Raw genomic sequence first — 17366 nt, 5'->3', positions numbered from 1 at the left:
CTGGACTTGGAACCTTGAGCAGGGATACTTAAGACATTATTCCACCTGGTGCCCTTGGGTATCCAGTGACTTTGACTGGGGTCTGACTGCCCAGCTTCTTCTCAGCTGCTGCTTGTTCTCCCAGCCTTGTCCTCCAGTCTTTCCTGTGCATTTGGGGAACTCCTCCTCCCCCATCTTTCCCACAAATCCCTTCTTTACTTATGAGAACCCCTGAGTCTCTTTCTGTTGCTTCCCACCAAGATCTGAGATTCACACCTGTTACCAATTCCACTAAGGAAGTCCCTTTGTTCCTGCTAACATGCCAGTCCCCATCTACATCCTGTCCTGTCCCACCTGGGCCCTGTGCCAGGAGCCGGGAGCCTGAGGTATTCTTGCCAGTGATGCCATCATTTTGCTTTGTCTCTTTGGGCTAGTGACTTACCCTCTCTGGGCTCAGTTATAAACAGAAGAATTTGCCTGAATAATCTTAGAATGTTCCCTTCCCTAATGTTCTGTGACCTTCGAGGCTTTCCACGATCTAGTCCCTAGATGTGGGATGTCCTCCCTAGATGTGCTTCCTTCTCTCCATTCATCTGTTCACTTTCACCTCACTTCACCTCGGCCGGGATTCTTGCTGTTTTAACCCCAACTCTTTCCTTTCTGGGAATATGGATCCTGTTTTTCTTTAGCCTGTGAACTCTCATAGTTCACGCAAAAGCAGCTTTTACTTTCTGCCATGAATGCCTGATGTACTTGTTGATCCTGAAGGCCAATGACTATTAACTACTGATTTTAGCTGTCAGTTGTAGAAATGCTGAGATCAGCTGGTCTCTCCATTCTTATCCTACCTGCCCCTTTCCTAGAAGTTCTCCATTGGGTTCTGAGGAGGCCAGCATGTGGTCCTGGTGCTGGTGTCTGGGCCAGGCTGGGACTTACCCTGGCAGCCTTGCGTGTGGAGCACACAGAGCTTCTCATTCCCAGAGAGGAGCTCTAACAGACCCTGATGTAACGGGGTGCCTGTTCCCCACAGAACCCACGACACAGGGGCCCCACCAGCACACTGGGAATGCTCGCCACGCATAGGGATGAGGGCTTATACTTTGTCTCATCTGACCTGGTCTTCCTTCCTGTTTGCAGACCATGGGGGATGTGAAGCTGGCTGCCTCAACACAGGTTTCCAAAACCTCCATCAGTGTGGATCACTCGAGAGTCGGTTCCATGCCCCTGACCGAGGCCCCTGCTTTCATTGTGCCCCCTCGGAACCTCTGCATCAGAGAAGGAGCCACCGCCAAGTTTGAAGGGAGGGTAAGAAGCATGGCTGGAGGGGAGGCTGGAGAAGAGATGGGCAAGGTCATCACTGCTTCTCGAGCCCTTTCCTCAGCAGGCTGGATCTGGTGGAAGGCCTGGTTTTCTTTGGACCCACACATAAAGTGAATATATTTCAGTTTGACCGACTTCTTTTGTTTATGATTGACTTTGGTCTGTGTCGGACAGCTCGAGGGTGGGAAGTGGCACTGAGGTGTTTTGCTGTTAATGTAGGTCATTACATTATGTGCTGCCTAATTATAGAAGATGACATGGGCTGGTGGCAGGAACCATACAGCTTGGGTTTAAATATGTGTCCTCAAATCTGGACAGTTGAGAACCGACTGTAGCTTTTCTTTCACTTTCTTCTTCAAAGGAGTATTTCATTAACTAGCCCTCTCATGTGTCATCTTGGCACATCCAGAATAGTGGGGTGGAAGATAAGACCCCTTATCAGTTTGGTCCCCTTGTGCTAATTAATATTGGTCTCTTGCTCTTCCTGGGCCTCCATTTCTTCTGCAAATGGGTGTGATAATTCCTTGCCCACCTTGTACTAGAAAGGAGAAGAAGATGAGGACATTGAAGAGTAGCTGTGAGAGTCCTGAGGTTATTATGCCTGAGTGAAGGGACCTGTGGTGAGCTGCTGGCTCAGGCCTCCAGGACGTCAAATTATCCACCTGACATGGAGATGCATGTGCAAGTCAGGAATGTTTGCAAGTAATATTTGTCCTGGGATTAAACGTGGGGAATCTACCCCAGGAAACACTTTAGAGGCTAGAAGGCTTTGATTGAGCAAAAGACAGCTGAGGTGATGAGAAATTCATAGGTTGCGTTATAAATCTACAATTTAAGAGCAGGCTCCTATGTGCTTGTGGGAAGGATGGGGTCAAGTGCATCACCATCCCAGATGACACCGGACCTTGCCTTTGTTTAAGCACTAGGTCTGGCTTTGTGCAGGATGGCCCTCACCATCTTTGTGCAGGGTGCCCTGGGATGGACGCTTTTCATGGGCCCTGTGGTTAAGACTGTTTGCCAGTGAATCTGACCTTCCCCCTGAAGAAGATCGTGGGGGAATGTTGGTGATGCTGCTGAGGGTTCTGTTTCTTCTTTCTGGGCCCCTGCTGGAATGAGAGATCTTTTCTGTTGCCCTGACTGTGGGCCCTGCATCCCCACAGCTGGCAGGAAAGAAACAACAGAAGAATCCCTGGGGATTTAGAAATGGCTTAAAGCCATGAAAAGGAGTGACATACTGATTCACGCTGCAATGTGGATGCACATTGAGAAGATTATGCTAAGTGAGACAAGCCAGGCACAAAAAAAGACCACATGGTGAATGTCCTCGTGGGTATGAGATGTCCAGAATAGGCAAACCTATCATAGATCTGTGGTCGTTGGGGGTCAGGGGGGAGTGGGGAGGGACTGCTAATAGGTAGAGGGTTTCTGTTGGAGATGATGGAGGTGTTCTAGAATTAGATCATGATGGTGGCTGTTCCACTTTGTGAATGTGTTCTAAAACACTGACTTTATACTTAAAAATCAAAACATAAAAAATGAACTTGAAAAATAGCTTAGCAAACTTATCTCACCTCCAGTACCTACACTCCTGCCCAACTGCCTCTGAGAGACGAACTCCTCCTCAAATTCAGGCAGACATAGAGAGGAAGAGAGGACTTAGCTTCCTTTATACGTGGTGGTGCTTCTGCTTCCTTTGCTGCCTTTGAAAGCCATGAAGGAACCGGGCCCTTGAGTTACTTGATTTGGAACCTTTGTGGAATGAGTGCTGACCCAGGAATCGGCACACTGAGTTCTTTGTTGCTTGGTCATCGTTCGGTTGGCTTTATACATTCTGTGGACCTGGTGGCTTTCCAGGTGGCTTTCATACATTCTGTGGACCAGATAGGTTTCCCTATCTGAGAAGAAACAACTAGCCTACATGAGTGTGAAGAAAATGAGTTGAGGAAGAAAATGGTAAAACCACTTCATAAAGTTAACAAGTGTAGGAATACAGTAGTATTTTTTTAAATGAGGTGAAATTCATGCATCATAAATTTAACCATCATAAAGTAAACAATTCAGTGGATTTAATGCATTCACATTGTAGACCTGCAGTATTCTTGTAGTATAGCATTCTCTATTTGAAATTTTTATTTTGCTGATGTTTATGAAACTTGACTTTCTTTTTATTAAAAAATTTTTTTTATGTTTATTTTTGAGAGAGAGAAAGAGAGTGAGTGTGAGCAGGGGAGGGGCGGAGAGAGAGGGAGACACAGAATCGGAAGCAGGCTCCAGGCTGTCAGCAGAAAGCCTGATGCAGGGCTTGAACCCACAAACTGTGAGATCATAACCTGAGCCGGAGCCACACACTTAACCGACTGAGCCACCCAGGCACCCCGAAAGTTGACTTTCTATATTACATGTGGATTATATGTCAAAATGAATGTATTCCTTAAAAGTCAGCCTGCACAGCTACTTTACCCCTTCCAACCTGCCTGGAATGAACACAGAACAACACCTTGCAGGCATGTGATGGATAGTGGACACAGAAGGAAGACAATTCCAGAGAGATCTTAGATGGAGTGTCTGGCTCCATCTGAGAGCTTGCATATGGAAAGGCAGAGGGAGAGGCTGTCATAGAAAGCACTCTGAAACTAACATGCTGCAAGTGTGTGTAATCTCCATAGCAAAGGGCACAGAGGGATGTTTTGCATCAAGGAAGAACCACCTCAAAAGATTACAGAATGAGGATGCTGGTTGTTTTGCTAGCAGAGATGGGAATAGGGAGTGTTACTGACCTAATGCTCTCAGAGAAGGAAGAGGTAAGGTGGTGTGGGCCTGGAGTGGCGTTGGGCTTTGAGCAGGAGTTGCTAGTTATAAAAGACTGAGCAGGGTTACCCACTGAGTGTAGTCAGTGGTTCTCTGCCTCCAGGGCATGTTACTCTGCTGCAGCCACTAGACCCTGCCTGCAGCGGACCTCTCCCTCCAGGAGCTAGGGTGCATCCTGTTCTAGATGCCCATTCTGCACAAACCGGTCCTGGTGTCTGTCACAGCCGCTTCGGGAATCTCTGCTCTTCAGTATCTGGGCTCTGGCAGAATCTCTTATGAGTGAGTGACTTTTTAAAATTAAGCTTCTTCTCAGGTCCAGGCTGGTGCCCGTCGCAGCAGGCATGAACCCCCCCCTCTCGTAGTGGCAGTCCCTAAGAGCTCCATCCACTCCCCTCTTTAAAGTTGCCACCACCAGCTCGAGTCCTAAAGCCTGGCATGGAAAGTGCCAAGATGTCCCAGCTTCTTCAGCTCAGGGCACAAGGACCCTCCCATCACTTCAGGGAAACACTGTGGACACCAGGATGTGAGAAAGTTATAAAGGTTTGCTTCCTGCTGCCTTCTGAAGCTGGTAATTAGAAGTTGGTTCAAGCTTGTACTTTTTGGTCGTATTCCTGAAAGAGAGAAATTTGTTGCTACCCTGCCCTCACTTCCTTATTATACCTATATTTAGGCCAAGGATTTAATGAATGCTTTCCTCCAATAAAGCCCCTCTTTCTATTAAGAAGATTTGGTTGACATGAAGGTAGGACCATAGGTGCTCCTGGGGCTTATATCTTTCTGAGAAGCTCCAAACTATGAGATGTTCAGCTCTGTAGGTCTCAGTACCTCCCATCCATCAGGGCTTTTGCTCTTTATTATGGCTGACCCATTACCAATTCCCTTTGCCCTTGATCTTTTCTACTCTAGAAGCTACTGTAGAGGCTTCCTTTGCAGATAGAGGTGGCTCAGTGACACATTCTGGCTGAAGTTGGCTAGGAAACTTCTGGGAAAGCTCTTGCTTTTCATTCTTTTTTTTTTTTTTAACAGGTTTATTTTATTATTATTCTTATTTTGAGAGAGAGGTGCATATGTCCACACCAGAGCAGGAGAGGGGCAGAGGAAGAGGGAGAGAGAATCCCAAGCAGGCTCCATGCCCAGTGCAGAACCCAAAGTGGGGCTTGATTTCATGACCATGAGATCATGACCTGAGCCAAAAATCAAGAATCGGATACTTAACCAACTGAGCCAGCCAGGTGCCCTATTATTATTATTATTATTATTATTATTATTATTATTATCATTATTATCATTATTAGTTTGCTTTTCTGATTAAAAAAAATCACTGGTGCTCTCATGTTCCACCCCTTCTCTGCCTCCTGCCTTGAATGCAAGTATGATGCCTGATGCTCAGCAGCCATATTGAAACCATGAGGCAACAAATCAGAACACTGAGGATTGGTTGGGTTGGGCATAGGATGGGGATACAGCGGTGGGGGAGCATAATGACCAGCAACTAAGAGACAAAATGTCCTAAGGCTTAAACACTTTATTAGATAGGATCTTTGACTGTGGTTATTCACACAAGAAATTTTACAGAAACATATTCCTAACTGATAAACACCCAATGATGCATGTGGAGATACTCTGTCTTTAACTGATGGCAATAAATAAGGAAGAAGACATAGCACAGAGAAGAACTAAAAAACTCCTTCAGATCAGACAGAGAAAGACAAATAGTGTATGATCTCTCTTACATGTGGAATCTAAAAAAAAGAAAAAAAAAAACCCCAAACTCATAGATACAGAGAACAGATTGGTGGTTGCCAGAGGTGGGGGTGGGGTGTGGGCAAAATGGGTAAAGGCAGAAATGTACAAAGTTACAGTTATAAAATAAATAAGTCATGGAGATGTCACGTACAGCATGGTGACTATAGTTAACAGTACTGTATTGTATATTTAAAAGTTGCTAAGAGAGTAGATCTTAAAAGTTCTCATCACAAGAAAAAAAAATTATAACCGTGTGTCATGATGGATGTTAACTAGATTTACTGTGGTGATCATTTCACAGTATATACTTATATCCAACCATTGGGTTGTATACCTGAAACTAACGTAATATTGTAGGTCAATTATATTGCAATAAAAAAGGGATAAAAAACTTCTTTAGATCCTTACCAAATAGACCAGTAGTGATGAGAGTACCTTATTCTGAGTTGAAGGTGGCCCTGCAGTTAACAGCATTCTAGAAGAATTCATTCTTTCCCGACTGTAGCCTTTGGCCTGAACTGACAGGGTCTAGGATCTATGAGAGGAAGTCAGTCATATGGATTTAGGAGGTAAGTTAATATCATTTAACTGTTAATGACATTTTCTATAATATCATTCTAGAAAACCACTATTCAATCAGGGTCTACTGAGTAGGCCAAACCTGCCTACCTTTTAAAAAATTTTCTTGGCTCTGTCAACCGGAGACTATATTTTCAGAAACTCGTAAAGCTTTGGATCTCTATCTCTTCAGTACTACCTTTAGATCCAGGCAGTGAGCCCACATTCTAGAAACCCTGGCTCCTTCATCTGGTTGTACCCTCACCTCACAGCAGGGCATCTGTCTGCCCCAGGGATGTGCCTACTGGAGCCACACCATCCCCGTGTTCTGAGCACCCAGGCACCCAGGGTTCTCTACCCAATGACCCTGACCCCACTCCAATGCCTGTGTAGACCTCTTCCCGTGAGAAGGCCTGCTGGGCCTGAATGGGGTGGTCAAGGGGAAGCTGCTTGCTTGGGGGAACAAGTCCGTAGACAAAACTCAGATGTGGGGCTCTGTTGTCTGCCCACATGCATGGGGGACCCCCACAGCACAGGCTGCCATGAGGGTGAGAACAGTAGTATCCTGGACTGTGCTGCTGGTGATGAACCTCTCCGGGACCCCAGGCGCGGGGGCCTCCTTGGGCAGATAGCCAGGGCCCCACCAGTGCCAGGGGCTGATGGGAACCCTTCCAGCTGTCCTGTTGCCCATACAGGCAGCTGAAGTGCCGATGGACTGCTTCCCCCAGCACAGAGTCACATATGAAAGGAGCAAGCTGGTGGGGAAATATACTGAAATTACTGGAGATTTCTTCCCCTTCGCCCTGGAATTCATTCTTACCAGAAAAAGCAAACATGGTGATAAGCCCTGGCTGTGCCGTGAATCAAATGAGCTGATACTTCAGTGCCTCTTGAGAAGTCCGGCCCAAGTGAGGCTTTTATCCAAACTGAGGGTCTCTGTGTTTACTGAAGTGGGCTTCCAAATGAAGAGCCAGCCTGGCCTCATCAAGGCATGTTTATATTTAAGTCATGGAGGGTGGAGGAAGGGAACGGAGAAGACCTGACCCACAAAAGCATGAATAATTCCTCAGTTTTCCACTTTAGCAATGGTAGTATCCAGCCCACATTAACTTCTTCCCAGTTTACTTCTTTTGGGTTTTTTTTTTAATTAATTTTTTTTGAATGTTTATTTTTGAGAGAGAGAGAGAGAGAGAGAGCGCGTGCGCATGAGTGGGGGAGGGGCAGAGAGAGAGGGAGACACAGAATCTGAAGCAGACTCCAGGCTCCGAGCTGTCAGCACAGAGCCCGACACGGGACTCGAACTCACGAGCTATGAGATCATGACCTGAGCCGAAGTCGGACGCTCAATTGACTGAGCCACCCAGGCGCCCCCCCTTTTTTTTTAATTTAAATTTTAGTTAACATACAGTGCAGTATTGGTTTCGGGAGTGTAATTCAGTGATTTATCACTTACATACAACACCAAGTGCCCTCCTTATACCCATCACCCATCTAGCCCATCCCCCACCCACATCCCTCCATCAATCCTGTTTCTTCTCTTTTTACGGTTAAGAGTCCCTTGTGGTTTGTTTCCCTCTTTTCTTCCCCCCCCCCCTTCCTATATGTTCAACTGCTTTGTTTTTAAATTCCACATTTCCACATGTGAGTGAAATCGTGTAGTATTTGCTTTTCTCTGATTGACTTATTTCACTGGGCGTAATACCTTCTAGTTCCATCCACATCACTGCAAATGGCAAGGTTTCATTCTTTTTTTTTTTTTAATGTTTGTTTATTTTCGAAAGAGAGAGAGAGTGTGAGCAGGGGAGGGGCAGAGAGAGAGGGAGACACAGAAACCGAAGCAGGGTCCAGGCTCTGAGCTATCAGAACAGAGCCTGATGCGGGGCTCGAACTCACGAACTGTGAGATCATGACCTGAGCCAAAGTCAGATGCTTAACCGACTGAACCACCCAGGAACCCCAAGACTTCATTCTTTGTGATGGCTGAGTAATATTCTATTGTGTATGTGTACACACACACACACACACACACACATGCACACTACATCTTCTTTATCCATTCATCAGTCAATGGACATTTGGGCTCTCTCCATAGTTTGGCTATTGTTGATAGTGCTGCTATAGACATCGGGGTGCATGTTCTCATGCGAATCTGTATCTTTGTATCCTTTGGGTAAATACCTGATAGAATCATTGCTGGATTGTAGTTCACTTCTAACTCAGAAGTGCTTAACCACTTTGAGAAATTTGAGGGAAGTACCTGATTTGTTCTGTGCTTTCTGTCCTTAGGAATCTTGATGTAGTTCTGGAGACAAATGTGTATATATAAAACAGTAGGATATGACAGTGTATAATTAGAGGCTTGAAATAGTTCAACAAATTGCCCGTACTGTAGGAATTGAGAGGAGATTAAGGCAAAGTTTGCAGTGGCTTGGAAACCTGTTTCCCACTTTCTGACCCCTGGGCTTCCAGTTTGTCCTTCCACAGTGCAGGTCTGACCGTGCACCCCCTGCTGTGTGTCCCTGAGCCTTGTGTACAGCTCTTCAGCACTGCCTTAAAGGCCTTTGCCACCAGCTCCTAGGTCTCCAGCACTGTCCTGCTCTCCTCCCTTCCTCCTCCTAACATAGCCAGCCCTAGCCCTGCTCACCCAGCCCACAGCACACATAACGGGGACTTCATTCTGCTTTCACTTTTATGGAGAAAGGATAAATAAGGAAAATATTTTATCTTCCCTGTCAATCTGGGGTTAGGAATGGGGCAGAGTGTGAAAGGAAGGGAGGTAGCATTTGTTGATACCCTGTGGGGCATGTAAAATGTCAGCCCCATTTTTTTTTTATAGAGGAAGAACTGGGGCCTCAGAGCAATTATAAAACTTGTTACGGTGATGTCAGTAAGTTATGGAGGCAGTACTTTTGGGTCTAAATATGGCATTTCTCATACTGTATGATGCCATCCCTGTCACACGTCTTATCTGGTTTTTTGAACTCAGTGACTGTTTCTTATTCATCTTTGTGCCCCAGGAGTAACACAGTGCCTGGCACATGATAGGTGCTCAGTAAATGTTTGGTTCCCCCAAGAACCAAGTTGGTGGGGCCTAAGACTCTAGACTTCTTGCTAACTCAAGTTCATAGGGATTTTGTCTTATGTTTCTTATAGGGTCTTATCTCCCCTTATCCCATCCCAGTCCCTGTCTGGCCCTTCTAGACCCCTCACTGTTCACCCACACCCGTGCGTCCCTGCTCCTTTCCTTTCCTCAGGCCGTGCCTCTATCAAGAATGCCCTTTCTTGGGGTACCTGGGTGGCTCAGCCAGTTAAGTGTCAGACTCTTGGTTTCAGCTCAGGTCAGGATTTCACAGTTTGTGGGTTCTAGCCCTGCTGTGTCAGACTCTGCCCTGACAATGTGGAGCCTGCTTGGGATTCTCTGTTTCCCTCTCTCTGCCCCTCCGCCACTCACTCTCTCGCTCTCTCTCAAAATAAATAAACATTAAAAAAAATACCCTTTCTTCTCTTCTCCATCTCATCCAGAATAGGAGTCCAAATTAAATTCTGCCTCCTTCAGGCTACTCTCCTTAAGTATGCTTTTTTTGTAAAGGATTTTATTAGAGTACAGAAGAACCATGGTCATAGGATGTGGAATATTCCCAATAATCACATAAAATCATTCGTGAGTAATAACCACAGGAAAGAGTTGTCTTCTTTGGCCTTTTAAAAATGTATTATTTGTTAATCATATTTCTGCTTATAACCTTGTTATAGAGAAAAAAAATTGTTTAATTGTTAAACTGAAAAATTCAAACAATGTAAGCAAGTTCCTTGCCTTGACCCTTACTTCTGTTCTCCAGAGGTGATCACTGTCAACAATTAGGGCATCCTTCCAGAAATGTTCTATGCACATAGAAGCGTGTATCTGCATTTGCTTTTATATTTACCAATGGGCCCATGTATGCATACCTATCTGCAACTTGGTCTTTTGACTTCACATCTTTTGGCATTTATTTTTCACATTAGCACATAGATCTACCTCATAGATCTAAACATGAACTTTCTAATACTCACTTGCTCCCTCTCTGAATTTCTGTAATGCTCACATGTATGATTCATCTTTACCTTTATCAATTTACAGTTTTATCAGTTATTGTTTATTGTCTTTTGTTTCCTCAGTGAGAATGAGTTGCCCAAGGTCTAGAGCGATATTATCCAGTAGGGTGGCCACTAGCCACATGTGGCTATTTCAGTTTAGGTTAAGATTAATTAAAATTAAATAAAATTTAAAATTCAGTTCCTCAGCCACTGCAATCACATTTTAAGTGCTCAGTATGCACACAGAGCTACTAGCTACTTTGTTGGGCCACACAGATTATTGAACATTTCTGTCATTGCAGAAAGTGCTGTTCGACAGGGCTGGTCGAGACCACTCTTACATTTAATTCAGTTCCCATAAACCAGAGACCCAGAGCCAGAAGAGATCTTAAAAATAGTTGTTCCTAAATGAATAAATAAATAAAAATAGTTGTTCCATTTACATTAGAGATAAGACATTAAATTCTTGAGCATTTATTTAGGGCATAAGATTCATTCGAAGAAAAATGTAATCTCTTCATGAAAGAATCTCTGTCTTCCATTTTCATTGAAGAAGGGTAATCTTACTATCCAGCAGACTTGAACATGCTCCCAAAGGTTCCCTGGCTGTCCATTTCAGGTGGCTCAGAAATTCTCAGGGCAAGGAGGCTGGCAGAGGGCTGCCTGGGTGTTACCGAGTTGCTGTAGTGTTCCACGGAAAGGCAGCAGAATGGGGCAAGTACGCTCAAACTACCGTTGTCAGCACATAGCCACTTCTGGTTCAAAATGTCAGAACTGAACAGACTTACTGACTTCTCCTCCCCCCAAATATGCCATTGAAATGAACAGATAGGGTTAAAAAGAGAATGAATTCTGAGCCGTACTGAGAACAGGGGTGGGAATGTGGGTGAGGGATTTTCTTGGGATTGCATGGAAGGCTGTATCAGCACCTCCCGCCATAGCAGATGAGTGGTGAGGCTTCAGCAGTGAGAGCCACGTATGTGAAGTAAAACCATGCAGAGATTAGGAGTGGGCTGTAGGACAGAGGTCAGGGTGACTAAAGGATGTTTTACTTAATATCCATACAGAGAAAACTAAAGTTCTTAGTATGGATATTAGGATCTCAGAAGAATGTCTTTTTACTTTGCCTGCAGGTGAAATGGTTGGATGGGCTGTCTGTCTAGTTGCTCTGTGCCCGAACTTTCTAAGTAAAGCCTGCCAGTAGGTGTGCCCCACTCAGGAGCACTGAGCTCACAGGCCCCTCATCTGGGGAGACAGGACTATACCCAAGGAATGGAAAACCCACACCAGCTACCTACATTTGGAAACTAGTTCTTCAGTTATAGATTATGAACAGTTCATTCATGGCCACCAGATGTTTGAAGAAAATATTTATACAATAGAATATTGTTATCAAAAAAAATTGCCCGGTTTTTAAAATCAACCCATAGACAAAGCTCAAAAGTGTTAGTTATAGTCACAGAATAGGAAGTAAACTCCGTGAGCTCTGCAAAGCCAAAAGTAAAGGGATCATGAGTGGTAAAATAGGGGCAGGAAAAGAGAGGAAGAGAAAACTCTAAGGACACTAATGTCCTCATCTGGCATTACTTCTTATCTGAGAAGTGAGGAGATACCATCTAAAGCAGATGGATCAAAAAATAAGTTTGAGGGGTGCCTAGGTAGCTCAGTCAGTTAAGCGACTGACTTTGGCTGAGGTCATGATCTCGTGGTTTGTGAGTTCGAGCTCCATGTCGGGCTCTGTGCTGACAGCTCAGAGCCTGGAGTCTGCTTCAGATTCTCTGTCTCCCTCTTTCTCTGCCCCTCCCCCACTCGTGCTCTGTCTCTCTTTCAAAAATAAATAAACATTAAAAAAAAAAACAAAAAAAATAAGTTTGAGTATATGACTTAAAACCATAATACCAGAGGTAAAAAGTGGTCAGCCAGTTGGCCGTATTCGGCACACAGACCTTTTGTGTTTGGCCAGCTGTGTTCTCAAAAACTTTGAGCTAAGATTTACAAATGGAAAGCTTACACATCCAATTCATTTCTGAATGGCTTTGTTCAAAAAGTAAGCTTTGGCAATGCTTCCACGTAGCAGCATTTGGGCAGTGGGTGTTACCGCCTGCATCCAAGGGTGTCTTTGCCAGGTTGCTACAGTCCTCCCCATCCCTAGCCATGTCCTAGCACATGGACAAGAGTCTGTTGCCAGTTGTGACTTTGCCTTTTCCCTAGCCACGTTCGTGTTAATAGTGGGAGAGCAAAAGGTAGGCAGGGAGGGGCCCTCATGACACTTCTTGTCCACCCACTCCCTGTGCTTGTGTGTTCTGACCAGACTCCATAGGCATTTGAGTTTGTGATCTTGTCATCAATGTCCAATAGAAGATCTAACAGTCAAAACAAGACTGGCAAGGGGGAGGCAGTGTAAGTCAGTGAAATTTCTCATCATTCAGAGTGGGAATTCACTAAATGCTACCTAAATTCCTTAATCAAGAAATAGACACAGGATACTATCTAGAATTACAGATAAGAATGATAATAGAAAGATGATTTCAGTGCTTATATCTGGAAAGTGATAGTATTGCAGGGAGGGGAAAGAGCGAAGGGGAAAGAAAACTTTTTGCTCTCAACTTTCACCTTTTATCTATGTTCATATTGCTTGAATTTTTAAACAATAGATAGGAATTACTTCTGAAGTTTCTAAAAACTACAATGAAATTGCCTAGGTATATCTATCTGAGCTCAGTGTCCAGATTCCACTTAATAAATGGTCATAGATGAATACACAATTTATATCAAAAGAAACAGGTAGGGGTGTCTGGGTGGCTCAGTCAGTTAAGCATCTGACTTCAGCTTAGGTCCTCATCTCACAGCTTGTGGGTTCAAGCCCTGCATTGGGCTCTGTGCTGACAGTTCAGAACCTGGAGCCTGCTTCAGATTCTGTGTCTCCCTCTCTCTCTGCCCCTCTCCCACTCCCACTCTGTCTCTCTCTCTCTCAAAAATAAGTAAACATTTTTTTATTTATTTAAAAAAATTTTTTAAATTTAATGTTTATTTTTTTGAGGTGGAGGGAGGGGCAGAGAGAGACAGAGACAACAGAATCTGAAGCAAGCTCCAGGGTCGGAGCTGTTAGCACAGAGCCTAACACAGGGCTTGAAATCACGAGCCATGAGATCATGACCTGAGTCAAAGTCGGATGCTTAACTGATGGAGGCACCCAAGTGCCCCAAAAATAAATAAACATTTGAAAACAATTTAAAAAATCGTGTCTTTATTTTTTAAATTTCACAGTGGTAGTTTACTTATCAGGGAGAAATAGAGAAGGCTGGTGCTATCTGGATGCATCTGTCTCCTTACTAAGGAGGCTTTTAGACACCTATTATTTTAACATGTTTCCAATTATCTTGACTTGAAATGGAAGCAAGATTCTGTGGCAAAATGAGCCATGAGAGATGGAGAGACCAAATTAGGCTCTTCTTACTCTGTGTGCTCACGGTGGCCCAAAGGGCAAGGTATGAAGTGCCAGGTTTGGCATTCATCAGTGCAGAGGCATAGGAGACATCAGTGTGGCCTGGCATAGATAGTTTCTGCAGGACCCAAGATGTTCACATTCCTTATAACATGCAACTTCCTTCCAACTTTAAATTAATAACTGAGATGCTACTTTTTAAAAAGTTGGCAAACATGAGTTGAGTTTCTTCTGTGCCCTGGACACCAGGACTACACAGAAAAATAGAATGTGATCCCCATGATCAGCAGTCTTGCAACTAATGGATTATCAATTTTGGTTACAGAAAATTAGACTTCTCCTCTCTGAAGCCTCTTCCAGCTCACTGTGTTCTTTTCCATTGCCACGTTCTAAAAGGGCTATATTCTGCACTCTGCAATTTAGAATGTAATTAGATGATTAACATAACATGTTTGGAAAGAACACTGGACTTGGGTTCTCATTTCTATGAAGTTGCCTTAAAACTTTCAACAAACCACTCAACCTCCCTGAGCCTCAGATCCCTTCGTATCAGATCACAAGTTTGGTGTCCATTAGGCCCTTTGCGATCTGAAATTCAATTATTTATATACTGTCATGTGTGTTCCCTACTTCATATATCAATTTTTTTTTTTTTTAAATTTTTTTTTTCAACGTTTTTTTTTATTTATTTTTGGGACAGAGAGAGACAGAGCATGAACGGGGGAGGGGCAGAGAGAGAGGGAGACACAGAATCGGAAACAGGCTCCAGGCTCCGAGCCATCAGCCCAGAGCCTGACGCGGGGCTCGAACTCACGGACCGCGAGATCGTGACCTGGCTGAAGTCGGACGCTTAACCGACTGCGCCACCCAGGCGCCCCCATATATCAATTTTTAAAAAACACACCTCAATCCCACCTCCTGGTAAGTGCCGAGTAAAGAAGGATTATTTGTTTGGCCTCTGGATTTTCTGAATTTTAATCACTTACATCATTAATGTTCCGCTTTTATTTATGGTAGACTTCAAGTGTTTGGAGTTGATTCATTTAACTAATGTTTATTGAGCACTTTACTATGAGTCAGGGACTGTGTTAGTTTAGAACAGGAAGGGTTTAAGGAGGCTAGACCCTCATTTGTGAAGATTATAGTGTTTGGGATCTACAAATCAGATTGGGAGTTGGACCAAATAATCTTGACAGTTGTTCCCATCTTTAACATTTTATTATTTTATTCCATTCCAACAACTTGGTTTGGAGTTTTCTTTGTATTTTGTTTTGATCATGTCTTATTTTTTAGTTAAGATATAATGACATATAGCATATTAGTTTCAGGTACACAACATAATGATTCAATATTTGTGTATATTGCAAAATGATCACTACAGTAGGATTAGTTAACATCCATCACCATAAATAGTTACAACATTCCTTTTCTTGTGATGAGAACTTCTAAGATCCACTCTTCCTAACAACTTTCAAATATATAATATGGTATTATTAACTATGGTCACCATTCTATACATTACCTCCCCTGACTTACTTATTTTATAACTGGAAGTTTGCCTTCACCCATTTCACCCACCTCCCACCCCCTGCCTCTGGCAACCACCAGTCTGTCCTCTGTACCTGTGAACTCGTTTTTAGATTCTACATATAAGTGAGATCAAATGGTATTTGTCTTTCTCTGCCTGACTTACTTCACTTAGCATAATGCCTTCAGGGTCTGTCTATGTTTTCACAAATGACAGGATTTCCTTTTTTATAGCTGGATGATATTCTCATATATGAGAATATATGTGTGTGTGTGTGTGTGTGTGTGTGTGTGTGTGTGTGTACACACACACACACACACACACACACACACACACACATATATAATATCTTCCCACTAGAGTCTGGACCCCACAAGAGTGCTGTCCAGATTCTACTCTGCTGCTACCAGGGAGCCCATCCTGCTTCTGGCCAGTTATTGTCTCCTCCCTTCTGAAGTCACCGGAGGTTTTCTCACATTGTCTATCTTTGGCTTTATGTGCTTGTCACTGGAATGAGAGCCCCTTGAGGGTGATTTCCTACTCGTTTTGGTGCTCTCCACAGGATCTAGGATGGTGCTCTGCCCATGGTAGGTTTTCAGGTTTCAGTAAGGCCTGAGTAGATTGTGGCTAACAAGGATGGATTTAAATACACTGGGGCACTATAGTCACCTTGGTGATGCCCAGATGCCATCCTTTGCAACATCTTTGCTTGGCGATTTGCTGGTTATCATGGGGAGCTGGCTTCTCTTAGGACCAGGGTGACAGTAGGAGGGCTGGGCTGGCATTCAGGTGCCTGGGTCTTTACTTCTAAGTCTCTCTGGCCCCTGAGCTTTAGTTTCCTCATCTATGAATGAGGAGATAAGACCAAATGACTCTCATGCTTCTTCCTGCTGTAATAGTCCATGATTCCATCAAAATAAAATTTAAATGAGGTTTTAGGGTAGAGACCTAGTGGTTTCACTAGTGTGTCCAGTGTTCCATGAAGCTTTGACACTCAGGAAGGACGACTCCAATGGCTGGTATACAGATTAATTTAGTTCAGCAAACAGTAGTTATAGGTAGGATGTATACCTGGGATAAAAACATGACAGAGAGGACCAAGAGTCTTTCCCTACATTCAAGGGATTCACATTCTCAAATCGCTGAGGCTGTGAATCTGCCCCTCCACGCCCACTCCACACACACCAGCCTTGAATGCTGGGATGCTGTCTGGGAAGGTAAGAAGTGAATTCTGATGTTGCATGTCAGACCTGAGAGCTCCTTCAAGTTTGAGCTCTGTGCCCTGCCCCTGCTCAAGAGCACATTGAAATGAAAGGGAGGGTGTGGGGGCTCAGTGACAGTGATTAGACACCTGTATCCTCCTGACAGAGCTGTCTGAGTGGTGGTAAGGTTGATGCCTCATTTTTTTCTCATCTGGTGGCGCACTGAGTCCCTGAGTGACTCCTAAGAGGTGCAGGTCCATCCCTCTCAGAAGACTCCAGCAGGGTTTAGGGCAGGCCAAGGCAGCATGAGTAAGGTGGGGCCTGTTGGGTGCTGGTGTTTGAGATGGCAGGCACAGGCTTGGGAGGCAGGGCTGCCTGTGAAATGTGAAGGACTTGGCAAGCTCAGCCCCAAACCCTGGGAAGGCTGACAGGGGAGTAAAAAATGAGACTGGGAGAGTTGGAGCCAGGAAGGCAAGGAAAAGCAAATCAAATCTGGATCCTGATTTAAAAGGCATTAGGCTGAGCAGAGCCGGGCACCTGAACATACTTTCCACAGCCTGTCATGCAGGGCTTGCATCATCCGTGAGCAGCGAGGGGAGGTTGAGGCCGTGGGGACTGGTTCCCCCGGCTGCAGCCCCCACAAGCAGGCCACTCAGAGGCAGACGCCACTCCACGGAATACCAGAGGGCAGGGTGACCTGCCA

At 44.4% G+C, this 17366-nt stretch overlaps 1 protein-coding gene across 4 annotated transcripts in view; it reads left to right on the top strand.

Annotated features, from left to right (window-relative positions):
- Positions 1–17366, top strand: part of MYLK (myosin light chain kinase) — a 279456-nt gene that overhangs the window by 97876 nt on the left and 164214 nt on the right. For all 4 annotated transcript variants that reach the window (XM_060639759.3, XM_060639758.3, XM_060639756.3 and 1 more), the window contains one exon: positions 1117–1284. In XM_060639759.3, coding sequence (XP_060495742.2) covers positions 1120–1284 — 165 coding nt within the window. In that variant the 5' untranslated portion in view covers positions 1117–1119. The remainder of the gene's footprint in view (positions 1–1116; positions 1285–17366) is intronic.

This window comes from Panthera onca, chromosome C2 (genome assembly GCF_046562875.1).
Source record: "Panthera onca isolate mPanOnc1 chromosome C2, mPanOnc1 haplotype 2, whole genome shotgun sequence".
NCBI lineage: Eukaryota > Metazoa > Chordata > Mammalia > Carnivora > Felidae > Panthera > Panthera onca.
The sequence above is the reverse complement of the archived record's forward strand: the minus strand, read 5'-3'. Positions and strand labels throughout refer to the sequence as shown.